Source organism: Triplophysa rosa, linkage group LG14 (genome assembly GCF_024868665.1).
Source record: "Triplophysa rosa linkage group LG14, Trosa_1v2, whole genome shotgun sequence".
NCBI lineage: Eukaryota > Metazoa > Chordata > Actinopteri > Cypriniformes > Nemacheilidae > Triplophysa > Triplophysa rosa.
The window spans coordinates 12502362-12516204 of NC_079903.1; the positions used below are offsets into that span (position 1 = coordinate 12502362).

General features: G+C 37.9%; 2 protein-coding genes across 8 annotated transcripts in view; both read left to right on the forward strand.

Annotated features, from left to right (window-relative positions):
- The first annotated feature begins 757 nt into the window (after window positions 1-757).
- Window positions 758-6396, forward strand: gkup (glucuronokinase with putative uridyl pyrophosphorylase). Of its 2 annotated transcripts, none has more exons than XM_057350326.1 (23): window positions 758-991; window positions 1208-1301; window positions 1394-1438; window positions 1732-1885; window positions 1977-2048; window positions 2462-2550; window positions 2677-2833; window positions 2965-3042; window positions 3128-3219; window positions 3335-3440; window positions 3520-3599; window positions 3919-3987; window positions 4080-4140; window positions 4269-4285; window positions 4429-4486; window positions 4564-4656; window positions 4731-4791; window positions 4882-4995; window positions 5089-5146; window positions 5234-5302; window positions 5767-5830; window positions 5961-6032; window positions 6236-6396. In XM_057350326.1, exons 1-23 carry the CDS (start codon window positions 892-894, stop codon window positions 6320-6322), a joined length of 1890 nt encoding a protein of 629 aa, XP_057206309.1. In that variant the 5' UTR covers window positions 758-891; the 3' UTR covers window positions 6323-6396. The 2 variants fall into 2 exon arrangements, with proteins under 2 accessions (XP_057206309.1, XP_057206310.1); XM_057350327.1 differs by having other exon boundaries at window positions 812-991; window positions 1195-1301.
- Window positions 6397-6512: 116 nt separating this feature from the next.
- ubash3bb (ubiquitin associated and SH3 domain containing Bb) overlaps window positions 6513-13843 on the forward strand; it is a 112419-nt gene continuing 105088 nt past the window's right edge. For 5 of the 6 annotated variants that reach the window (XR_008964236.1, XR_008964235.1, XR_008964237.1 and 2 more), the window contains exon 1: window positions 7083-7429. Coding sequence is in view for 1 of the 6 variants with exons in the window: in XM_057350325.1 (XP_057206308.1) it covers window positions 7302-7429 (128 nt within the window). In the remaining 5 variants the exon portion in view is untranslated. The other variant, XR_008964238.1, reaches the window with a different exon arrangement.

Consider the following 13843-nt stretch of genomic DNA (forward strand, 5'->3'; position numbering starts at 1 on the left):
AAAAAGTAATTCACAAAAACGGTCCATTTCAGTGTTTTAATATTATATATGATGTTGTTCATTAACATTATTGTGTTTTAAATGTCTAAGGTTGGTTAATTTAATATACTGTTGGGCTGTTTTAATCTACATAAACGTGTCATATTCTCTAAAATAAATATAATTTTTCTGGCTCCGTATTTGTTTAAAAAAGTCAGAAACGTCTCTGCTGTGTCCTGCTGCTGTCACCACGCAACATGAGCAGCAGGTGACGCAATTAGGAAATCCTCCGCGAGGCTAGACCGTCTCATTTCAGTTCGGTTCTTGGATCTTTCGGGCTGCGTGCTTTGAAAAACAAGTCCTCGTTTTTAATTCCGCGACCTCAGAAGGTTGTAGCCCCCGAATTGGGACACAGCTACTGAATGCAGCCTTGCGCGTACGGACCCCGCTTGAATTCCCAGAAGTCACTGCGGCGCGTCCGTCCAAGTTCGTTCTTTCGAGGCTGCCTCGCAAGACCGGTCTCCACAAGAACACAAGTCCGTTCTTTTTTGTGTGTTAACGTTTTATTTTAAAAAGGCATCACCAAATTTGGCAGATGGCGCTCTCACACAAAACAAGCGACACAAATACTAATAAAATTTGATGTGCGTTGAAACGTCTGCACGCGCGTTTTTTTTCACAAGCCCGTTCTTGGAATTGAGAAACTGACATTTGCTTACTGAAACGCCCATTATTGTGACACATCGGCGCGCTTAAAGCTTTTCTTAAAGAGACACGGCCCTATTTTCACTTTTCTTGAAACGAAATTATGAGCGTGTCTCTTTAAGGATTTACAGCGCTTCCGCTGACGCGCTTCACTTCAAGGTTGTAACTGTTATTAGTTGCACTATGGACTTTCATCAAACTCGGTGAATGGTAAATTGTGTTGCGCTATTACAAACAATAAAGCAGAGAAATGATTTGCATCCTGTTGGTTGCAGGGCACGGCACGGTTTTAGAAACACAAATCAAGGTAAACATGAATGTCCATTGATACGCAATAAACTCTTAAAATTTGTGCATACAGTATATTTGCAACTTTTAAGCGCACGTGTGAACCCAAAATGTCTCAGGGTAATCTAGAAATGTTTATCGGCACTGTAGAAAGTTTGTTACATGATTCATTTGTTAATCGAGTGAATTCAGCTTGACTTAAATATGTACCTATTTTATAAGAGTGACGTTACAGGCCTGTATGCTCATTTGAGCGGTGTGCCCAAAGCTCTTTTACCTGGAGTGGGTGGAAAGAAAATCTTGGATTTCTGGTGGGAAACAGTCAACACGTGAGTCATTATTTTTGTTGGTCTGTATTTAGACAGGGATTATGAAAGATGTTTTTCATGCACACACAGCATACCATCATCTTTTCTTTTAGGCGTCAGCTCTTCAGTGAAGTCTATTTGGTCACAAATGCTGATAAGTAAGTGATTGCCATAAGTAAGTGACAACACGTTGTGTTATGGTCTCTGTGTACTGTTGTTGCTGTTTCTGTGTTCTGGATGCTCCTGTCACCAAAACAAATTCCTTGTATGTGCAAACATACTTGGCAATAAAGCTCTTTCTGGTTCTGATTCTGATTTTCAATTGTACAGTGTATGTAACCACAGGTTGTGGATTTTGCATTAATCTGAAATATTAAGGAAATGATGTCCCTTAAATGTCTACGGAGGTTACCTTGCAGTCCTGACTGGTACAAAACTGCGCTTATTTTAGATTCAAGCATTATGAACGGTGGGCTACAGCAAATGACTTTCCAGTGGAGAATGTTGTGAACGACGGCAGCACGACTCTTGATGACAGACTCGGTGCTGTCGCGGACCTTGAGCTGGCCATCCGAAGCCGCCAGCTACAAGATGACATCATGGTGGTATGATGCCACTTAATACTACAAATATCTATTTTCAAGTGTTTTATTTGATTTAAGTAACTTTAATGGCTTGGGATTTTCACTTTTGCAGATTGCAGGTGACATGCTTTGTGCTGATCAGAATTTTGACATTGCACAAGTCATTCGCTTTTTCAGGTCCAAGGTGAGAGAAGTTCATTGTTGATTCTGTTGGGTGAGATGTCATATACAATCATCCAAACAGGTTTATACTGATCAGCTTTTGGCCCGCAGTCTGGAATTTACATGATTATACATGCTTTACATATTTATATCAAATCACCATTCACTCAAATTATAAGAGCCATTTCTTTCTGATATTTTACAAAAAAAGCTGTTGTGAAATAGAGAAGTTCTTCAGATGTTAAAGGTTCTTCATGGAACCATTCAGACAAAAATGGTTCTTCAATGGCATGCATTGGCTTTTTTAAGAGGGTAGCTGACTGGTTATACTCCATGTATACAGTGACATATTCAATAAAATATGTTTATACTCTAGTTTTTCACCCTAATATCTGTTTGTACTCATTTGCTTCACTTGCTTATTCCTTTTTCTAGCCTGGAGAACTTGCAATATATTATGAACTTGAGACAGGAGAGAAGAGCAACTCCAGAGGAATTGTTGAAGTGTGTCCTGACACTCATCGGTGATATGACTAATCGTCTTTTTCTTGTTTTTGTGGATAGGAAAAATAAGTATTGTTCAGAGACCTTTTTAGCAATATTTACTAAAAGGATTTCCCTTCTCAAACTGTGTCCCTACTGCCTACCAGAGTCATGCTCTTTCTTGAGAAGCCCCAGGAGGGCCTCACTGCATCACGGCTTGCCAGCGTTGTCTTCTACTGTCTGCGCAAGGAGTCTTTACCATACATCTCTGAATTCCTCTACAATCACTCAGATGTTACTGACAGAACCTTTGGAAAGTTTTGGGTCAGTTTAAATTATGTATTATATTTATGCCTAATATATTCATGAAAATGTGTGCTTGGAATAGATTTGCAATTGTTTTTGTTTCACGTGGCTTTTATTTGATATTCACCTCTGAAGTGTTATGGTTGTAGGAATGGCTGATAAATGAGGAGAAAGTGCCTGTTTATGGGATGAAGCTGCCAACAGGATTTCAACTAATTGGTCAAGTGGTGGGTTCAAAATCTTATTATTATTTACCTTAATCTTATGTTTTTATATGAAATAAAAATTCTTAATTCTATTTATGTTATACAGGGTCTGTCTGATTACACAAAATGGCTTGCTCACTATTCTTCAAAGCAACAGTTGTCCCCATCTAAACCCATTACATGCCGCTCATATGCCAGGTAGTACCCACAACAGCTCAATTAAATGGCAAAAAAGTGACCTACCTCTTTTTCATTAAGCACACACGTATTCCCTTCACACATATGTATTCCCTCCCTGTTTGTTGACTTAAAGGGTTGGAGTTATGGGGAACCCATCTGATGGTTTCAATGGAAAAACCATTGCCATGACCATTGCTAACTTTTGGGCTGAAGTCACGCTCATGGAGAGTCAAACTCTGGTAAATAAGAATGGATTGAGGTACAAATTCTAGGATATTAGGAAAACATCAATTTACTTACCTTGATGTTTTTTTTAAGGTTCTTCTACCTCATCCTCTGAATGACCCAACAGAGTTTGGAAGCTTGCAGGACCTTTTCCGGATCAGCCGCAAAGAGGGGTTTGTTCAGTCATTAGTTATTTCTTTGGTTCTCATTGTTTTATATTTGTGCATTTATAGGAATTATAAAATGTTGCCTTTAATTATGCAATGAGGTTGGAGGGAGCATGCTATTTTAGAAATATTTGGAGGCATATTAAGAAAACAGCATGCCATACACTGTGCAGTAATATAACAAGTGTTTAGTGCCATTGCTGTTAGTTAATTGTGGATTTTACAATTTTGTGGAATGCTGCTGTATGCTAACCAATTGCCATCTAAAACATGATCTATATATTATATAATGAATGTTTTTCGATCTCTTATCTATATCTTCCAGGTACCTAGGAGGTCTACGACTTTTGCAAGCCACCTGCAAAAAGTTTTACCAATTCTGTTCGGAACAAGGGTGAGAGAGCTCTAATCTCTAGGTGAAGAAAATGAGTACCCATGTAAATTAATTTATTAAGACATCTGTTTCTGCTTTCCTTTTATAATCAGCATTGCTCTGTCCAAGCAGAATTTTACCCTCAAGTATGACACAAACATTCCTCGGCAAGTGGTAAGATTACTATTGTTTGCTGGGGGTTTTTCTAGTATTGACAAATAAAACCTCACAATGCATCTAATTCACATAATGATCTTGATACAACGAACTCTTGTAACATATTTTTCTTTGATGACTTCCAGGGTTTAGCTGGTAGCAGGTAAGTAGGCCTGTACTTGGATCTCAAACATTGGTTGTCTGGCAATTTGTTCTAAACTCATGCATGCCTTTTTTCATTATATAAAATCAAGAAGTTTTCTGAGGCACTTTTTTAAATTCTAACACTTTGTGTTTTATGTGAAGTGCAATCGTGTCAGCCACCTTGAAGTGCCTGATGAAGTTTTACAACATTACAGACAATGTATGCACATCATTTATCAATCAGTTACATTTTTTTAAGATAAATTGTTATCTTACATTAACTTTATCTTGGGTCAGGATCTTCCTAAACCAATCAGGGCTAACTTCATCCTCAATGTTGAGACGGATGAGCTCTTCATCACAGCTGGTCTACAGGACAGGGTTGTGCAGGTATTTCACATATTATTGTGAGCCATTTGATTTACACAGTTTGAAACATTTTTCAACCAATCCTTTTCTTGAAGGTCTATGAAGGCTTGGTTTACATGGACTTTAGCAAGCACCTTATGGATGAGCGGGGTTTTGGTATTCTTTTTTTTTCTAGCCAGATTACAAATAAAATTTCATGATTAAAAATAGAGATTGCTCTTTAATATTCTGTATTCTTTTCCATAGGAGAGTACATTCCCTTGGATATGACTGATCTTCCCTTATTTTGGCTGGCCTACTTGGGTGATCCAAGTGATTCTGGACGGATTCACAGTAATGTTAGACAACGCTGGCTGAATGGTGAGTTTTATAATGATTGAACACAACGGTTTTTGTCGTGATGATAAACTTACAGAGATTTTTCTTAAGCTACAGTGTGTCTTTATTGGTTAGGTGAATCTGTTGTGGTTGAAGCTATGAAGTCGTTTGCTGACCTCACAGACCAATCTCGGTTGGTTAATGCATCGGTCCTTAAATAATTCCATTTTCATGCCATTAACCCACCCTGAGTGTACATTTTTTCTTTCACTGTATGCAGGGCTGCTTACGAGTGTAAAGACTGGCCCAGACTTGCACAGCTCATGGACGAAAACTTTGAGCTAAGACGGTATGATCCTTATAGTATGCTCAGTCTATCAAACTGTCAAAATTAAATGGAATTCAAGAAAAATGTCTGTGGGTTGTATTAAACTTTATATCATGCGTTTGATCTGTGAAAAGAAACTAGCAATGTAATGGCTGACAACTGAGAAATATTGAATTTCAGGATTTATATGGCAACGCTCATAATCCATGTGTGGCTTTGTTGTTAATGATGACAAAATATTTATTCACTTTATGCACAATATTAAATAACAATTTGGTGCACACGGTAACAGTGGCTATACTATACTAAAGCTTATACATCGAACAAAAGTGTGTAGAGGTAAATAACAGTCTTTAAATGTTGACATAATCAGTTTGCATGTTATGAAGTTCAATTAGAGGTTGGTTTCCAACCATAATCATGATTCTCAAGAAGTGAATGGTTTCAAATTTAGAAAGAAATTAAATTGCATTTTTTTCCATCAGGTCTATTTATACTGATGACTGTCTGGGCCCAGGAAATCTGAAAATGGTCAATCTTGCAAGACAGGTAAATAATTTAATGCTAAAAAAGGGTGTTAATTGTGTATGGTATTTCTAACAATTTTCTTGTAACGCGTTAATTTAGGCTCTCTATAAAATGCAATACATTTCAGTGTTGTATGAAATTGTTTATGTAGTTTGGATCTGCAGTGAAGTTGCCTGGCAGTGGTGGTGCTGTGGTGGGCTTGTGTATGGAACATGGGCAACTGGTATGGCTGATCTTTTGGCTGTCATTGTTCTGATAACCCTGAGCTTTGACAGTAACAGTCAAATTGGACATGTCACAACTTTTATAAAACCCCATAGTCTGATATTTAGGAGATTAAAATCCACAAATAAAATGGACAATACACATCTTTTTTTGCCAGTGTTTAATAATACATTGTACTTTTTGCTCCCATTCTACCACCAGGTGGAGATGAAGAAGGCTTTCCAAGAGGCGGGATGTGTGTTTTGTCTTATTGTGCCTTATGATCCATCACAGCAGGGTCATGCATGAGTACTCTGAGAAAAAGTCAATTATTTATTATGTATGGGCCAAGAAGCTGTGATTAAAGCATCTGGTGGAGGAAATGACTTTTAAAAGAACTTTTCCTTGACCTGTTTCAGACTTGTTGACTACAGTACTGTTCAGTGGTAGATTGAGTGGGTCGGGCTTCAGTTGTTTTTAATAGAAATCAGAAACAATTGACTTTAGAATCACACCCATCCTGTTGTATGGTAACTTTTTAGGCATAACAAGCTTGTAGTAGCGATGATTCCCAATGTAAATAAACCTACAGTAAAAATTGACTGTACAAATTGAGTTTTATGTAATGTACCATGTGCATATCCTTTATTATTGCATTTTATTATATATTTTGTCAATGTATAAATGATGCCAATAAATATTTTGCATACATTGATATTCATATTTCAATATAAACTATACATGTAAGTACTGGTTAGTATAAGTTAATAATCTGTTACAGTAAGTAATTTAGTAAACCTGCATCATTTTTTATTCACATTTGTACTATATAATTGTAGTCTGTAACCGATGAGTAACATTAACTTAAGTCAAATCAGGGTCTGTATTGTATTAAACATAATGAAAACGGTGAAAGGTCTACTTGGGTATGTTATAAAACACAATGACATGACTACCTTTACCTATTTTGGGCAGATGGGCATCTTGATGCTGGCCTGTCCGAAGTGTTTTGAAACAAGCTGACGCGGGACCCGCCTATATGCCAAGATGCTGCTGTAAGTAGGCGTCATTGAACACAACCAGTAGAATCTATTGCTCGCGTCTTTTCGCTACTGTATACTGTACTACTGTATATAAACACACAAACGGTGATCTCACACTGCTGATGTCTTGATTGGGAGGAGGCGTTTACGGTTTAGTCATTGGCTAAATAAGCAGATGTTTCCTATGGCTGCGTTGTCTTTCACCGCCGTCGGATGCGATTGTATCGTTTAACAGGACTTGAAGGATGGCAGCAAAGGAGGATTTGTACAGTAAGATTATTCCGCGCAGACTTCGACGGAGCAGTTCTGTCTCTGCCAAGCATGGGTCCAGTCTGGATGTGCTTCTGTCGATGGGATTCCCTCAGCATAGAGCGTAAGTCAAACGAATAGCTTGCATATAATGCCACTCTGTTTTATAGCTTAAATACGAAACGAGTTTTTTTATTTAATATGTCTAAAGTTCACACGTATCTAAACATGCAGCTGACAATTTTTAAATGGGCTACATTGTAACAGAGATAGACGTCAAGTAGCTATATATGCTTTCCAATTTTGCCGAAATAATGCGGGATCTCTGGAATAATGAATTATTCACATTTTGACATTTGTTTTCTAAAAATAAAGCTTATTCTGCTTTTCCCTTTACTTTTAAGTGATTAACCTATTTTTTACACAAGTCGTGTACATTAAACATCCCCTAAACCATGGTTTTGTTAAAAATGTAGTAACTACTTTTTCACAGCTTATTGCACCATTGCACCAGAGTTAAGTCATAAACATGGTCGTTTTTGTCTGAAGTGAGCGTAAAAAGTTGAGAAAGAAAACTGACGTCAATACATTAGTGACAGCAGCCTAATATTCCTGCTATTCTGTGTGGTTGATATAACTCAAACAAATGAAAAGAGAAGCACTCACTGCTGACTCTGTAACCTGTGTAGCTTTAATAGGCATTTATATTGTTTTCGTTTCACAGTTTGTAGTGCAAAATTTGACAGTAGGAGTTTAAAAATGGAAAATAAATCTGCCTCCACTAATCATTAATAAAAAAACGAGCTAAAAACGATGATCACCTTTGATTTTTTTGAGGGCTCATTTATGCTAACTTGCTTTGACCAACTGTGATCTCATTACTATGTGTTGTGGATGTGACTTGTGCCATATCATCACGATCAACAAGAAACTAATGATTAAATTACTACTAGAGCACAAAATAGTTTAGTAGTGTACAAAATTCATCATAGATCTGGTCACTTTATTTTGCTCTCAAAATGCCACCCTCGATTGGCCAAAAAAGGTGAAAAAAATGATAGTTAATTTTTCCTACTTTTTTGCCTAAGAGCTGGTGTTTGATACAGTAACCTGTATCTTGCACTCTATATTATTGTGTCAGTATGACCTGCATAATAGGCTACTATATACCTATTACCTCTGTGGCTCTTCAGTTCATCCTCAGGCAGCAAGATCAGCCTACATTTTTAAACTCACAGGATGTATGACTGAGGGCTTAATAGACCTCTATAACAGTGCAACCTTATTACCTTACATACACGAGAAGTAGAGAAAGAAGCTGTAGCTGTGTCTCGTTTCGTAAGGCTGCGTCCTTGTGTCCTCCAGAGGTATCATCCTCTGAAGGATGCGGTATACGGAGGATTCTAGACTTAGAATTAAAGAGACATCCTTAGGACATACTGGCAGAAAAGGAAACAGGAAGTACCACGTTGCTATGACAACACGTTGCACTCGCACACCTGTCAAATTAATTTAAATGATTTCTACGTGATTTAAGAGGTAAAAAGTTGGTTACTTTCTACCCTAAACAATGCCAAAGGAGTTAAACAAATATAAAAATTTTGCCTTACTATTTCAAAACTTTAAAAATCACTAAACACTTGTAAACCTATTTACTACATATGCCTGCTAAGATTAAAAAAACGTGACACAAATTGTAAACTGTTAACATTTAAACACCACATACTTGATTGAATGTGCAGCTGTTGCCGTATAATAACGGCAACAGCTATTCAAATAACAGACATTGGCCGACGCAAAGAATTATGCAACGAAGGATACAGCTCATGTATCCTCTGAATTTCTGTCAAAGAAGGACGCATTTGAAGGGTGCCTCCGGAGAGTCCTACCTGATTTAATGAAATGAGACAGCCTCGATGACGTAGCAGCCTTCGAATGAGACCTCTGGAGGACGCAGCCTTACGAAATGAGACACAGCCAGAGAAAACCATTCAGCCCAGTTGTACTAAACTTCAATATAAACAAAATACATTTCAGGATGGTCTTTCTCTGCATCTACTCTGTGAAGTGAGCGGGAGGGAGAAACAGCGCGTTCAATTCACCATACCGCAGCCGAATTGTCAATGAGTGCAATATAGCGTTTCCCAAAACCTGTCATTGATCATACTTCTGTAAATATGCGCCATTTGTTAGCCAGCTCACACGCGCTACACGAGACAAATACAGTAATATTGCCAAAATCACCTCTCATATGTGTGTGATGATTTTGTCAGAGGATGTGTCAATTCGTAAAAGTGACTGAAAAACAGAAAATGTCAATGAGAATGGCTTTATTGGGCACTCTGTTGTATTAAAATACAATATGTGACAGTACAAAGACTAGAAGCGAAAGTGCCAACACTAGTCTGACTCTGAGGGCAAATGCGCCGTAATGACGTTTTCTGTATGCTAATTAGTATGTCAAGAATCAATTCTGAATCGATCGTGAGGGACCAAACGATTCCCACCCCTACTAATCACGTGTGAATAGTGCTCATGGCATATCAAGCGATCTCTAACAAAGCAATAGTGACGCATAGTACAATTTTTTTTTACTCACATAAGATTGCTGCGCCATTCCTGTTGAATCCAATATTGACGGCACAACACTGCTTTTTAATTTTAGTCTCTCCGCAAATCCAACGTCGACCTGTGCCTTGTTCACAAAGGAATCCGTTGTGAAATGAATCGAACAAACGCTCAATGTTATAGCCACGTGAGCTGGAACGTCTTTAAAAATGAACTTCAACCACGCATTACTAATGTCGGAATCCGAAGGAAGGTTATGCAGCGACTGTGTTCTTCCACAACCAGGCACTGACTGCACAATATTTAGCAATCTTTAACTGCATGTTTATTGCTTGCTCGCTCTATCTGGTTCCGCTCAACTTGTGTTACTTCAGAATTGCCATGCTCGAACCAGTGGGCGGGGTTAGAGAAGTAGTCGTTGATATTCTTCTGTGGATATTCATTCCAAGACCTGCCGTTCGCTGGGCCTTGTGTCAATAACAGTTGTTATTTCAGTAACAAGGGCGTTTTCAGTTCTGACACTTACAGGATGTTCGCTTGAATATGATTCCATCTTATATAACAAAATCTCGGGTTAAAATTGTGGTTTTAAGTTCATGACTCCTTTAAAGCTCTCATTTTAAACACAACACTGTAGCATTTATAACAGTACTGAATTTCACAACCAACACTATGTCATTGTTTGACCTCATCTGTGACCCTGCCTCTCCACAACATGAAAGGACTGCTTCTGTCACCTGACCTGACAAAAACGTGCATTAATGCATTCCATATGAACACATTCATGGCTTAGACATTGATTGCTTACTATAATTATTACAAATGCCATAAACAAAAGCAATTAAGAAAAATTTTAAATGGCTTACTTACTGGTTTATTTTACATTGATATCATGTATCACTCATACATTTTATATTGCCTAAACATAACCCTCACACAGCAGAACTAAACACTTACAGTTAGACAGAAACATAATTTGGATCATAACTTGGAAAAAATGCTTACTAAAAATAAGCATTTTTAGGTAATAAAGGCATATGAAACAGTCGATTGTCATGATAATCCACTAACGTTATATGTAGTTATCCTCATAGATTAGACTAACGTTTAAGTTTGCAACTCATCCGGTTAATAGGGGATTGTCATGAATTGGGGAAAACACTGTTCCTGAATCAAAATGTGACACAACTTGTCCCATATTTTTTGTCAATAAACTGTTGGTAAGACAATGTAGCCTGCATAATCATGCTCATCGTGTCTTGTTGACACAGACACAAGCTATGTCTGAATTCTCCCCCTATCTCCTATATAGTGCACTATATCAGGTGTCCGCCATTTTGTTTTGTTGTGTTGTCCGGATTCTGAGTGAACAACTCATTCCCTACATTCGTTCATTACTTTTTACCCACAATGCATTCTGATTTTGAGTTCACTCATTATTTCCCATGATACAGTGCGAATTAACCATCTGATTAGAATCAGCTGGTGGAGAGTGACCGTTAATGCTATAGATATCAGGTTAATGCCACAAATGCACGGTTATACTTCGTTCTTGTTGACAGTTATTTTCTACTTTTTGAGACTAAACAGAGTAAATGAATGTATAGACAGTGGTTCTTTATTATAAATATATAAAATCATTTTATTAAACGTAATAAAATAAACGTGGCAAACAGTTGTTTTGTTCTCTTTATTAAAAACTAATGCAAAAACGTGACAAATAAAGTACGAATGAATTTTTATAAAATAAATATAAGCATTATGACGAATGTCCGCGACAGTATACTGTCAAACGCAGGTTATATTACGTCAGTGTCCGAAATCGTTCACTCGTTCAAATCGTTCAAATTATTGGTATAGGGACAATTTAGTGTTCTCTGAATATTGGTAGGGAGTGGGACACGTCCCTACCGTCCCTACCCAAATCGACGGCCTTGTGGGTGTCAAGCCGAGTTATTAATATGCTCTCTTTTCCATGGTTGTATTGACCCACATAATGACTGTGAAGTGCCCTGATTTCTTTTAAGAGTTTCTTTGACATGACAGCTTTCAGACATTCGTCAGTTGTCATCCAACCACCAAACACTGACTCAGATGTGAGCAGTCAATGCAGAGATGTTTAATATGTCTCACAACATGTGAGAAACAACATCTGCAGTTATTACAGCATGAATGATCTGCAAGTCACAAGGTGTTTTTTCCATTCTTCTTTTGGCACACGAATGAGAAAACCCCAGACATTGCAGCTGTTCAGAAGTAAATAAAGCACGTAGTTCATGTGCGCTCAGTTTTGCGTGGGAAGGTCCTATGTGTCTTTTTGTGAAATCTTGTGATCAGAAGAAAACCCTCCTTTGTTTCATTTGGAATGGATCACAAGAACCTTGGTTGGGGATCACCTAGTGGTACTGCAGATGTATTTTTTTTTGACAAACAATCATTTCTGCATATTAAATTGATAGACAGAAGATATTTAATTAAAAAGAAAAAAGCAATCTACAGCTTCAAATTTCATTACACCGACCTCATTCATCACTTCACCATCTTTATCTATAAGCACTTAATGCATAGTCTATGTGATCCTATCGGGACATCTCATGTGCTTACTGCCTTCTCATAATGTAGCGTTTAGGCAGTGTGCTGGAGTTATTATAGTTTTGATTTTCGTTTTATTTCGTTTTATTAATATTTTAAAATAGCTTTTATTTTTAGATTTTATTTGAGAAGTTTTAGCAATTTTGGTATATGCCTTTGTCATTTTATAATTTATTGTTTTACTTTTAATGTCGCTATATAAGATTAATTCATTTTTATTTTAGTTTTTGTTTATTAATATAATTTTACCGCTTTAAACTTACTTCAGTTTATTTTTGAGGCAACATTTCAATTTTTCCTTGAGTTAAGTTTTTCCAATAATTTTTAGGTCAATATTTTATTTGATTTCAATGAACAGAAAGGTTTTCCAAGCTTTTATTTTAGTAAACTAAAATAACCTTGGTGTGCACATATAATAACATAACATTATCATTGTGGTTTTGTTTCAGGATCACGTTGTGTAAATGTCATCAACTTCCTTCCTGAAACACAAGAGATTAGATAGCGGCCGTGGCCCTCTCTGTTTCTGGTGTACTGAGATCCTTATCAGCCACTTTATTCAGAGGTCACGTTGTTGGCGTTCCTTGAGGCATTTCATGCTTCTGATGTGATCTTTTGAAACAAGTGGTCCCCTCTAGCCCTTCTGCGGCGGCCAGTTGTCCCTGTTGCGGGTTGGGCACATGTGCAGGTGTTGGCTGGACATATTTCTGGATTAACAGCTGTGCGCTATTCCCTCGGTCTGTCCCATGCCCAGTCCCCCGTGTGGCGGGGCTGGCACCTGGTAAATGCGGTCAATGCTTTAGCTAACAAGGACATGTGGGATAGAGCCTTTTTGCTGAGCGTCAGCAACATCTTTTTCTCTTTGGCTTGACTCCTTCGGTGGATATAAAGGAAACAGATGTAGGCCAGCACACTAGCATCAATAGAGACTGAGCCCCTTTCCAACACTACTGAAAAAACATGCTCTCTCTCAGACACCGACAAGAGTGTGATCCACAAGCGGTTGTTAAAAAAGCCGGCCTGCTCTTTAATTCCCAAATCAACTCCTCCACTGCTTATGAGAGGCATGCATCAGTGTGTGGTTGTGTGTGTGATCTCTGTTGCGAGTACACCATCTGCGTTGGTTGTGCGATTGCCAGAATGATGGCTGTGTGTACAAAAGCGTGTCCTTCCACCCTGCTGCTTCAGCGTTACCTCTGAAGCTGTCTGAAGACACAAGAATTCAACTCCATTGGTTGGTTATTGTTTTGGAAAAGTGTTATGGGCCTTTTGCTAAGGTTTGTAAAGGACCAGTGTATGAAATTTAGAAGCATAGCGGTGAGGTTGTGAATTGCAACCAACGGCTCAAGCAGCTCTCCCTTTTGAAGCACTATGGTGG